Raw genomic sequence first — 12,264 nt, 5'->3', positions numbered from 1 at the left:
GATGTGACAGAAGGGTGTATGTATATATATATATATATATATATATACACATACACATACACCCTTCTGTCACATTTTTTGTATCTGACACCGCTACACTATATATATTTCAGGATTAAAAGAAGAGACGGGTGTATGTATATATATATATATATATATATATACACATACACATACACCCTTCTGTCACATTTTTTGAATCTGACACCGCTACACCGCTACTTATTGTGTTCAGTCTGTCCAGTGGGACTGTGATGTAGGAAATGTCCGATGCTAATGTGTTGCCTTCCTGTTTCCTGGGCAGTACATGGGTTGCGTGGAGGTGCTACAGTCAATGCGAGCACTGGACTTCAACACCAGAACTCAGGTCACCAGGTGAGACCACACAATGCTCGTCAGTCGCTGGCCTGCTACTTCTCTCATTTCAGCTCTTGTTTGCGCATGTGGGGGCGAGAAGGTAAAAGTGTGTTTAGACTTAGAAACAACGGATGGATACACTCACACACCACTCACTGCTCATATGTTGCTTCGTCTGCTTGCTTGCTTTCTTTTCCACTTCCACTCTCTTTTGCTTGTTTGCTTGTTTCTCTCTGTGTTAGTGTCTGACTGCATCTGCTCATNGAAACCATTTGGAGGAAGAGAGAGAGAGAGTAAAAATGAACTTGATGAAAGATTTGAGAATACAATGCACTTGAAAAGTAGGTGTTAAGGAAAGTGTGCTGCCACCAGGAGTTGGAGACTAGCCATACATCAGTAAGCCTCCTCTCTTCTTTAGCAGTTCTGTGCTTCATTGAGCTCTGCAGATGCTCTCTGTAGTATTGACCAATTGGAGCTGTGTATTGTGTGTGTGCGCGTGTTGCTGCTGTGTTAGTGCGCGCAGCCCCCTTGCGATCCCCTCGTTGGCTGCTAATAGGATTTTTATGGGCCCGTGTCAGGCAGGATAGAGCTGCCAAGGGGAGCCGCTTCACACATGCACACATGTGCGCACACCAACACACACACATACACAGATAATCTAAGAGGTATTGTGAGCAGGGAAGGTTTATGCTGCCTCACACGTGTAAACACATCACGTACAAGTGCGCACCCCTCAATGCTGTAAGACACATGCAAGGGGGTGTTGAGAGAATTCACTTGTTCACTGTTGATTCTCCATGGTGCTGCCGACAGCTGGATAACTGGCCCTCACTGAGTTGGAACAAGATATTCACAGATATCGTTTTACATTATGGCAAAAACACTGAGATGAACACTTTTTGTAGAGCGAAGATGATGATCTTATGATTTCATCAGTTCCTGGGAACAGGATGAACATTGAAGCAGATTTAAAGTGAACTGATGACAACATGATCTGCACTGGTGCACTAAAAACAAACTTTTTTCATCTGCATTCTACCATTAACTGGGACACCCCACTTCTCTGCACCTTTTTCATTCTGCTTTCATTTCTGGATAAAGCCGTTTCTAAAGCAGTTTGGTTTTGGCTGCCTGGTAATGAGTGGAGGACAGACAACCAGACAGATGGATGCAGCTCTTACACTGAGCAAGACAGACAGATGGCTGTGTGTCCTTTTAGGGAGAAACTTTGAATACTGAGACAAAGAGACGTTGATTGAATCACTAGAGCCTCTGTGGACTTGCACGGATAGAAAAACTGACACTGCAGATTCATTATGGAGCTTGTCCCAAAAACCAAATACACCCACTTTCGGAGTGAATCGCTGAGCTCAACTGATGAAACAAACTCCAATCCATCATCGTTCCCTCCTTCCAGTCCTGCTACCCCGCTCACTCCCTCCCCTGGTTTACCTTCTTCTCTCTCTTCCTCATCTCTCACTCCCATCTTGCCCCCCTCTTCTCCCCGCCCGGCAGAGAACAGCCCCACCACCCTTTGTTCCTTCTTCCCTAGGATGGGATCTCTTCGTCTGGGCGTCTCTGCCACTCTTCTCCCAGGACTCAAGGCCTCAAACAGGCCGCAGCAACCTCAGGCGCCTGTTGAGTCCTCTGGGGACGACAGGAGCAGCTCTAGCTCCTCCCCTCCGCTTCATCACCCTGTTCCCCCTCTAACTGCTCCTTCTCCCCCTCCTCGACCTCCTCTGCAGGATATGAACCGGCTGGGAGGGGCGTCCAGGAGGGCACGGGTGGAAGGAGGGCAGCTGGGAGGAGATGAGTGGACGCGCCATGGCTCCTTTGTCAACAAGCCCACCCGTGGCTGGCTGCACTCCGACAATGTGGTCAGCACCACCGGTGTTTCCTACACTGTACGGGTAAGTAACTGGCACCCTCTCACTCATCCCTAACTGAAATATGTAATTTACACATCTCTCTTTCCAGTATTTGCATATATATATATATATATATATATATATATATTTCAGGATTAAAAGATGTGACAGAGAAGGGTGTAATGTATATATATACACATACACATACACCCTTCTGTCACATTTTTTGAATCTGACACCGCTACACCGCTACTTATTGTGTTCAGTCTGTCCAGTGGGACTGTGATGTAGGAAATGTCCGATGCTAATGTGTTGCCTTCCTGTTTCCTGGGCAGTACATGGGTTGCGTGGAGGTGCTACAGTCAATGCGAGCACTGGACTTCAACACCAGAACTCAGGTCACCAGGTGAGACCACACAATGCTCGTCAGTCGCTGGCCTGCTACTTCTCTCATTTCAGCTCTTGTTTGCGCATGTGGGGGCGAGAAGGTAAAAGTGTGTTTAGACTTAGAAACAACGGATGGATACACTCACACACCACTCACTGCTCATATGTTGCTTCGTCTGCTTGCTTGCTTTCTTTTCCACTTCCACTCTCTTTTGCTTGTTTGCTTGTTTCTCTCTGTGTTAGTGTCTGACTGCATCTGCTCATATCTGTGTGTGTGTGTGTGTGTGTGTGTGTGTGTGTGTGTGTGTGTGTGTGTGTGTGTGTGTGTGTGTGTGTGTGTGTGTGTGTGTGTGTTTTCACGCCTGCAGCTCTCTCAGACCCTAAATTAGAATGTTCTGGAATCCTGGTGGTCTCCCTCTGGTTTCCGTAGTAATGTTTGTCCCTGTGGCAAAGACGAGTATTGTTGCCAGGGACGATAAATTCAATCACCCACTGCCAGATCTCATTTAATCCATATAATTGTAAGTCCGGGAAGGTGCGAGAGTTAATGACATGGTATTGTAACTCTTGCATGTTTTCAATGTTTCAGGGAGGCAATCTCTGTGGTGTGTGAGGCAGTACCCGGAGCCAAAGGAGCCCAGCGCAGGAGAAAGGTACACACCATGCACACTAGCACACACCCTTACAGGGCATTATTTATTTATATGGTTTAAGTGGGCAGCAGTGGGAAGGGTTTTCTGGATAAGAGCTAGATTTAGCTTGATTGTCCACTCTGTGGTCAGTTGGCTATTCAGTCACACACTCTCCCTCACACACACAGATCTTGATTTAGGCTGATTGTACACTTTTGTGGTTAGTGGGCTACTTGCAGGTAATGACCAATCACTCTCTGGTCTCTCTTTTCTCTCCCTCCATCATGTCACAAGGGAGGCTATAGAGGTAGAGTTGTAGCTCCTGTGGAGCCAGTGTCAAGCCAAATAAGCACTCCAGACTAGCAGACACAGCTGCAAGTGTGCTGTTTAAAGACTGTGTGTGTCTGTGCACAGTATTCCTGTAAAACTAAAAACACCCACCCAAACAGTTCATAAAACAGGTGGCTAAATCCAGCGCCCTGCTGCCATAGCAGGGTTTGACCAAGGAACGTCTGGCAGTGCAGGACACCAGACAAAATAGTTATAGAATGTAAGCTAGAATAGATTAAACTAGTCTAGTCCCTCTGATTTGGCTGGACTGAGGTTAATGTGGCTGAGCATGTGCATCCTGTTGTGATGCTGCCGTTCTCACACTGCACTCCAAATATTCCGGAGCAGATATGGATGAAAGCCATGAGAAGAAGGAGGATTGGGATAAACGAGCTGGCACAATAGTGCTGGCATGGTTCTGCGTGATGCTCTTGGCACAGCCTACAGTATGTGAACTGTCCCGTCTACTCCCCATTGGTCACAGTTGGCCTTCGAGACAGGATCATTTTCAAAATTGCAGCTGTTCTCCCACTCCCACACACACAGGCATTTCCACACATACACCCACAGGCTCATGCACAGGCAGGGAGCACTCACTGGAGTATCGTGCCTTGTTGAAGTAAAAAAAAAAAAAATAAAACCCTGTAGGTTTCTGTTTGTGAATGTTGTTTGTATTTTACTCATGGACCATATCCCTCTCTTTTGCAGCCTTCCTCACGCTGTCTGACGTCCATCCTGGGGAAAAGTAACCTGCAGTTTGCTGGCATGACAATCAGCCTCACCATCTCGACCAGCAGCCTCAATCTGTTGGCCTCTGACTGCAAACAGGTTAGACTGAAACCAGCTTACCCCTGAAGTTACTGTTGCGTGTATTTTTCTCAAAAGCTCTGTTGGTGTTTGGGAGATTTGTCCCAGAGACTTCACTGTGAGTCAGTGATGCATCTGATTGTTAGAGCTCTGTTTTAGCCGGAGGTATGTTTGGTATCCTGAGTGCACTTAGCTGGTGCATTTTACTGAAGAAGAGTAAAGCTAAGGATCTCTCTGCTTGAGGGATTTCTTGTGGTTTTAAGGATTTTAAAGACTTTTTAAAGATCAACTTTAGAAGGGCAATTTTAATATTTTAATGAAAATGTAAATGTTTTTATTTTCATCACCCCCATTTTATTGTAAATATTTTTTGGAGATCATTTTTGAGATCAAGAAAATATCTTCCTAATCAAAATCTGTGTTTTATTTTTGTCATTTTGTCATCAGAGCAATGTGTCTTATGACCGTTTGTGACATTCAAGGGATGCCCAGATCATTTTAGAGCTTCTCCACTTTGTTTGCCTCATTTGCTCTGGATGATGCACAAATCCCTCTTAACCATCGTCTTCATTCCTGCATCACCACAGGGCAGGATGTGATCCTCCTCCTAGACCTCTTATGAGTTAATAGCTACTGAACGATGTTTATTTCTTTGGGGAAATGGCATACAGTAGTGCAGTGCATACACATTAACACGTAGCACAAAGCAACATGCCGTTCACATACACTCATTCACAAATACAGCCCACACATTGTGCAGAGAGCATTAGCAAGTGTTGATGCTGTTATTGATCCAACATGGGTGGTTGTTGCCGACTGTTAAAAAGGTGTTCCACCCATGCTTAGTTTTTATCACTGCTGCAGTTGATGGTGCTCAATGGAGGAAAAAGCACTTTTCTCAGTAATTATTCCACATTTGTCTCTCCATCCACATGCTTTCATCTCACTTCCCACATACTTCATGTCACCCACATGCTCTTCTTCTTTCTCTCTCTCTCTCTCTCTCCTCTGTCTTTCTTTCTCTCTCTCTCTCTCACTCTCTTTCTTTTTCTCCACAGATAATCGCCAATCATCACATGCAGTCCATCTCCTTCGCCTCTGGAGGAGACCCAGTGAGTCACCCAAAGTCAGCTCAAATCTCACTCTGGACATTTTCCATCTTTCTTCCGCCTGCATATCCTTCCTTCCTGTCCTCTGTCATTGTCTATTCTTATAAATACCACTCGCTCCATTGCTGCCTCGCTGGTTTGCAGTCTTCTCCTCCAAGCCTGATCTCATTACTTCCTGTTATCTCTCTTTCAGCTCAGTGTATGTTTTTAACTTCTGCAGCTTTGCTTTGTCTCTTTCCTCTTCATCGTCGTCTTCTTCTTCTTCTTCTTCTTCTTCTTCTTCCTTTCAACCTCTCTATCCTAAACCTGCCCTTCACTTTTTCCTCCTATCGATTTTTGTCCCCTTGCCCTCTTCCCCTAACTGTCTACCCCTGTCTCCCTCAGGATACGGCTGAGTACGTAGCATATGTGGCCAAAGACCCAGTCAACCAGAGAGGTGAGCAGAAACAGCAAAATGACACCTCCACTCAGACAGCATCTGCCAGTAGGCTGCTTTTTGGGGCTGTTGGTTTGACCATAATCCTCTGATGCATGAGTTGCAAATCTCTCTACATTCACTCTCACTGTACGGTGAAACAGGCTGTGAGATTGCACTTTCAGCATATACTGTAAATATAAAGGTGAACAAGCCGTTTTATTAAAATATAGATTAATCCTATTAAATCAGTGAAATGGCTCTATTCATTTCTTATTTCCCTCTGAGTTTTACACGCTGCCTCCTGAAGATATTACAGACCCAGAGTGCAAACCAAGAAACAGTACATTTACTGCTTAATAGGCATCACAAGTAACAGGACTATTTTGGATTTTTTTTTTTGGCAGCACCTGCTTTATTTGTGCTTATGAGCTATATATATATATGAACACATGGCTTGATTTTCCAAGCAATAATAAACACACTCACAGAACTGGGGACTGACTGAAAAAAATATACAGAAATGCTTGTTCCTACGACAGTCAACACCACTTTAAATATTATTAATGTTATTCTTGTAATTTGAGGGAAAACTGCAGTGAGTACACTGGATGACATGCACTCCATTTCAACATTTTCATATTTGTCTAGATGACTGCATATTTCCCACAAGTACATGTTGCTGCAGCTACTGTATCTTCATTTAGTGACTCATTTGTGCGTCCTCTCTTTCAGCATGTCATATCCTGGAGTGCTCAGAGGGTTTGGCCCAGGAAGTCATCAGCACCATCGGCCAGGCCTTTGAACTACGTTTTAAACAGTACCTAAAGAACCCACCTAAACTGGTCACCCCTCATGACAGGTAAATGTGGGCGTGTTTGCTCTGCGTCTTTGAGCCCAAAACAAGAGCTTGTGTTTCTATTTTTCCACCCATCATTTGTTTTTGTATCTGCTTTTATATCGCCACTTTCTCTCCCAGAATGGCTCCGTTTGACGGCTCTGCATGGGAGGAAGAAGATGATGAGACTGCTCCGCCTCCTGATGTCCCTTACTATAATAATTTCCCTGGAAAACAGCCTCCCCCTGGTGGACTGATTGACATGAGGACCCGCCCAGGGGCCACGCTGGTGAGACAAGTGCACATAAATACAACAGGAGGATGAAACATACTCATACACACGTTTCAACACATCCAAACACTGGCAGCACTGCAATTAAGAGATGATACACTTTTAAGGAATCTACTGACTATACAGTATGTGTCAGAAATGTGTCATTTTGAGTAAAAAGGCAACTGTAACCCTGCTCTGTTTGATATACACAAATCAATATTGACCTTGGTAACCCTTTGAGTTGGCCATAGAATGAATTTATTTCAGTAGGTCCACATGGTGCAGTGACTCATGATTTGTTTTTGTGCCTCTGTGTTTGCAGCCTTATGGACAGCCAGGTCAGAATGACATTCACAAGCAGCCTCTGCCGCCTCTACCAGGTGAGATCTGTCTCTGCCAGTCTGTCTGCGTCTCTCTCGCTCTGTCTGTCATTCAAGCTGAGGCTGAGAGGGAATGACTCAGGCTATCATTCAGGCACAAAATAGAGAGATTAAACAACAATTTTTCCTCGCCTCTCTTGGATAACTAGTTATTTCCCTCAGTATGGAACACTGCTCATTCATAATGGCTATTCGTCAAATTTGTATATAGGACTGCTTGTGGTCAGTGCCACAACTCAAAAATGGTGGGTATTTTGACTGCATTTGTCTAAACCCACAGATTATCCCTAACTGAGAAATCAGTCACACTTTTTCTCCATATTCTTGTCTTTGTTGTTTTTGTCTTGTAACGGCTGGTTACCATGCCATTCAGTACGAATAGCTAATATGAGACATGGGAAGTGCCAGGATTATTTATTATTTTCTGTTTTGAAGTGGGTGCCAAAGAGGGGGGACGGGAACTGTTCGATGACCCTTCATACGTCAATGTGGATAAACCCCGCCCCCCAGTTGCAGCAAATGGAAACGCTCACAGAGACGCTTTTGACATGAGTAAGTGTCTTACCTGGTTTATCTTCTTGCTTGCTTCTGTGTTAATGCGTTGTTGGGAATATCATCTCAGTTTGACAAATCCAGCTGAAATCTTATCTTAAAAAAAAAAAAAAGAAGTGCAAATGACTGAGTCGCTTGCTGGGAATCTATGTAGTGAAAGACGATTTCCTGTAAATGACTAAATGTGACTGTTGTAATCAAAGTGACCAAAATTGCTGGTAACTAAAATGTGCAATTACCTGACCATGAGGCAAGCATAAGGGTTAATCATTGACTAAGGAGATGAGCAGAATAGTGTGTACTTTACATTCCATATGACGGGCTAATTGAGGAGTGGAGTTGCCCACAGAAGGCAGCCTTGGAGGGAGATAAGGGAATTAGAGTGCCTTTGTCCATTACAGGGGCATTTTATGGAACATGATTGGTTGACTGGGTAAAGCTTTTCACATTAAAGACACAGTACATTATCAGTGTACAGTATAGCACACATCTGTCAGAGACCATGTGGTTTACTAGGACATGGTCCAATCATTTTTGTTCTAAATAGAAATGCAGACCATAGTAAAAGCAAAAAATGCATTTGAGAGTTACATCAGAGAAATACAATATTACAAATGTGTATCTGGATTTTTTTAAGAGCCATTTGATGATGCCCTGGGGGTCTCTGGGCACGGTGGCCCAAGCTCAGTGACAGCAGCGCCTCCTCTGGTGCAGCAGTTGCAGTGTGAGGCCTGGTTCCATGGTAGCTTAAGTCGCAGGGAAGCAGAGAGGTTGCTGACCCGCGATGGTGACTTCCTGGTGCGGGAGTCTGGGACCACGCCCGGACAGTACGTCCTCACAGGACAGCAGGGGGGTCAGCCCAAACACCTGCTACTAGTCGACCCAGAAGGAGTGGTGAGTCAGGGTGGGAGGAAGAGATCACAAGGGCAAAGGGGAGGGAGAAGAGTGAATCGGCAAGGGACATTTTTATTTAGTGTTTTACTAACACATGATTATATTGGTGTGTGGTTGAACTTGTCATTGATATATATTTTCATCTTCTAGGTCCGTACAAAAGACCATCGGTTTGAAAGTGTGAGTCACTTGATCAGTTACCACATGGACAACAGGCTCCCCATCGTATCAGCTGGAAGCGAAGTGTGTCTGCAACAGCCAGTTGAGCGCAGGGCCTGACGTTCCACAGACCAATGAAATACTCCACCAAATATACACACACTCCCACTGCAAATCAACACAAGACATCATATGCTATAACACACACAGCAACACTACACTCAACACACTCAAACATACACAACAGTACATATGCACACACACAAAGCAAAGAAAGCCAAAAAAAAAGAAAAAAAAATCACCAGTTTTTCTGCAGAATCACTTAATTGCTGCTGTTGCCACATGTTCCTGTCCTTTCTGAAAGCCAAACTGTGATATGCAGTCCCTCCTCGACCCCAACGACTATCAGGCGCATCCCTCCACAACGGAGAAGTACTGCTGCAATTTCTCAACAGCCTACTGTGAACCAGGGAGGAACCCTTTCCTTATTTCAGAACGGGGCAGAAAACAAATGCAATTTTTTTTTAAAGAAAAAAAATCTTAACATTCGATTATGAAAAACAAAAAAACAGAACACTTTACTAATACAAGGAATTGTGTACAAAAAAATAATGGAACTGAAGAGTGAAGAAAGGAACATAAATGGGACATGGAATCGGATTTTCTGTGCTTTTAAGCATGTGTTCTTTCATTCAGGGGAAATGATTTCCCTCCTCAGACTGTCGCTGGAGCGTATTAAGCAAAACGCAAACTGGATGGTAATGGTTTTTTGTTGTAGAGACTGAACCCGGCTCAAACACAAACACTCCCTTCGGGTGTCACTTGAGCACTTCAGCAGCAAACAAGACTTTGACATAATTCTGCGTGGTGAATATGCATAAACGAGTTTGCTTCCAATCTAATCAGGAGTGTCACCTTACCCCCACCTACTCCCCTATGAAAGACTTTTGAACTTTGACCCCTGGAGTGATAAAGAACGCCTGTATGCAAAACTGGGACTGCTATGCCAATGACCATCATATATGTTGTTTTTTTTTTTCCATCTGATATCTTGGGACTCATTAGTGATTGGACATTAGGAGTTCAGGAGGATCTAAGCGGCTGTTTGGCCCTAATCCCTCTAAAAAGACAGATACACATTCACCTTTACTCCACACACAGGCTGCACCACCTGTCATGCCAAAGAACATGAACTTGGTTGCTAACAGCAGAGGAAGCCATGATAATTATCAACAGTTATTTATCTTGTGTGCTTACAGCAGTGGGAACTTATTGAGAAAGACATGCACATAAAAATAAGCCTGTTTTAGATTGAAGAAGAATCTGGATTGTGCCTGAATACATCATCAAAAAGGCAATTTTTTTTAAAAATTTTTTTATTTTATTAAAGTGCATTGATGTCACCCACAAACACAATAACTACTACATTTTGAGAATTATAGACCAGATCATTTTGACCTATTGCTTTTCTGCTGACACCTTAGTATGTGTTTGCATTGACAATCTATGGGTTATATCTTTACAGAGTATTCTGTGAAGAAAACGGAAAGCAGAGGAGAGTTGTTTGAGGAGACCCCTTTAAACAGTGGCCAATCATGTGTTGTAATGTTGAGCAGTCTAAGCAATGAATTTCCCTCTGCAAAAATGATGCACAGTGTGTCATAGTAACCGCTTTGGTAATTTTTGTGTATTGTGATGTTGCTTTACTTTATAATCACTTGAGGGAATCATTTTTAAAACCTTGTATATCAAATGAAGTGGGTCTGGGGTAACTGAACATGAGGACATACATGCTTTTGGAGCATTGCTAACGAGGAAATGTTAAGCCAAATGCTGCTCCTCAGTGTGCTGTTTTCATATACTGTCAAGGATCTGGAGGGAGAAGTTCACACTATAGTTTTCTCCTTTCCTCTTCCTCCTCCCTCAATCCATGGTGTTGTTTTTTATATCTTTTTAATCGTGCCTTGTTTCTTCAATGCAGTCACGTCACTTCAATGCAGTCACCTTATGTACTTAATTCTAATGTAGTCGACTACAGGAGAATCTTACACAAGCCTCTCAGTTAAACAACAAAGACTCTGCAAAAATGACACTCCAGTAAACACACACAAACAGATCCAGTGATGGCAATCTCCTCTGATGCACATTCTTGCATTCAGCTTATAGTCACAGATACTTGATGTCACCATAGGGGGGAGGGGGGGGATTTCCTGAGCATCTGTAAATAACATCAGTTTTTTGACTGTTCAGCTTAGTATCAGATTATTGTTTCCATAGTTGTATATTTAAAAACTTATTTAATAAGTAACACCGAGCCAGACACCACAGCACTGAGGTAGCTCTTAAAGCCAACTGAACTTGTCAAAGAGATTGTGGCCAAACTCCTGAAATACGAGAGGGGATCTTTCAACTTAAACCTTAACTGTCAACTAGTCCTCATACCCTGTAGTGGGCTCACATGTAATCTAACATGCACACGCATACCAGAGTGACAGCTGGGTCAGTCAGACACTCACACTCTGCCTGTTTGGCTGTTTGTGGGTTAGAGATAGGAAAATCAAAAGCTTGAAGTCCTGCTATTGCTGTGTGCGCCTCTTATAAGTGTGCGTGCATGTGTGTATGTGTGTGTGTGCTGGAACAGACCCACCTGACCCTCTGCATCATTAGTGACCTCGTCCCGTGTTAACATCGTTCATCACAGTTGCCTTTGTTGCATGAAAATCCTTTCAAATTTTTCTCTTGTTTGTTGTTGGTGATGGTGATAGTGTTGATGATGCTGTTGTACTTTTTCATTTGTGTTTTTTGAAAGCCAAAGGTTACTTTCAGATAGTGTGCACAGATATTGATTTTTACTTTATATATTTCTGTTTTAATACTTTTTTTGTTTTTAGGGAAACATGTCTGTTTACACCTGTATCTGAAAATATAGATTGCATATATAAATACATATATCATTCATCTCTCTTTGTGAGTTTGCCTTTTGATATAATTGTGCATTTCACCTGAATATTTATCACCTAGTTTGGTAGGCTTTTTAGAGATCCCTTTATTTTCTCTATCAAAGTACACAAAAAAAAAACTGATGGAAAATTAAACAACACAGCACACACCGCTAGAAGATATGATCACCTGTCACAGACTGTTCTGAACAAAGAATGAGATGTAGTGCAGGGGTATATTGGAGCTACTGGAACTCTCCTGTTTGTGAACAGATGAGGCTGTAACAGAAGGGGGCTGATTCAGGGATTGTTAGAGCTCAGAG

At 43.3% G+C, this 12,264-nt stretch overlaps 1 protein-coding gene across 3 annotated transcripts in view; it reads left to right on the top strand.

Moving 5' to 3' along the window:
- Positions 1 to 11,960, top strand: part of shc1 (SHC adaptor protein 1) — a 23,928-nt gene extending 11,968 nt beyond the window's left edge. For 2 of the 3 annotated variants that reach the window (XM_022756705.1, XM_022756704.1), the window contains 11 exons: positions 305 to 375; positions 3,202 to 3,265; positions 4,283 to 4,402; positions 5,440 to 5,493; positions 5,875 to 5,926; positions 6,641 to 6,767; positions 6,885 to 7,032; positions 7,340 to 7,397; positions 7,833 to 7,949; positions 8,587 to 8,843; positions 8,994 to 11,960. In XM_022756705.1, coding sequence (XP_022612426.1) covers positions 305 to 375; positions 3,202 to 3,265; positions 4,283 to 4,402; positions 5,440 to 5,493; positions 5,875 to 5,926; positions 6,641 to 6,767; positions 6,885 to 7,032; positions 7,340 to 7,397; positions 7,833 to 7,949; positions 8,587 to 8,843; positions 8,994 to 9,122 — 1,197 coding nt within the window. In that variant the 3' untranslated portion in view covers positions 9,123 to 11,960. Of the gene's footprint in view, positions 1 to 304; positions 376 to 1,594; positions 2,268 to 2,560; positions 2,632 to 3,201; positions 3,266 to 4,282; positions 4,403 to 5,439; positions 5,494 to 5,874; positions 5,927 to 6,640; positions 6,768 to 6,884; positions 7,033 to 7,339; positions 7,398 to 7,832; positions 7,950 to 8,586; positions 8,844 to 8,993 lie in introns of those variants that run through there. The other variant, XM_022756703.1, reaches the window with a different exon arrangement.
- The last annotated feature ends 304 nt before the right edge of the window (positions 11,961 to 12,264 follow it).

Source organism: Seriola dumerili, unplaced genomic scaffold (genome assembly GCF_002260705.1).
Source record: "Seriola dumerili isolate Sdu_G_001 unplaced genomic scaffold, Sdu_1.0 BDQW01000258.1, whole genome shotgun sequence".
Lineage (NCBI taxonomy): Eukaryota > Metazoa > Chordata > Actinopteri > Carangiformes > Carangidae > Seriola > Seriola dumerili.
Note: the sequence above shows the minus strand (reverse complement) of the source record. Positions and strands in the feature narration are given on the sequence as shown.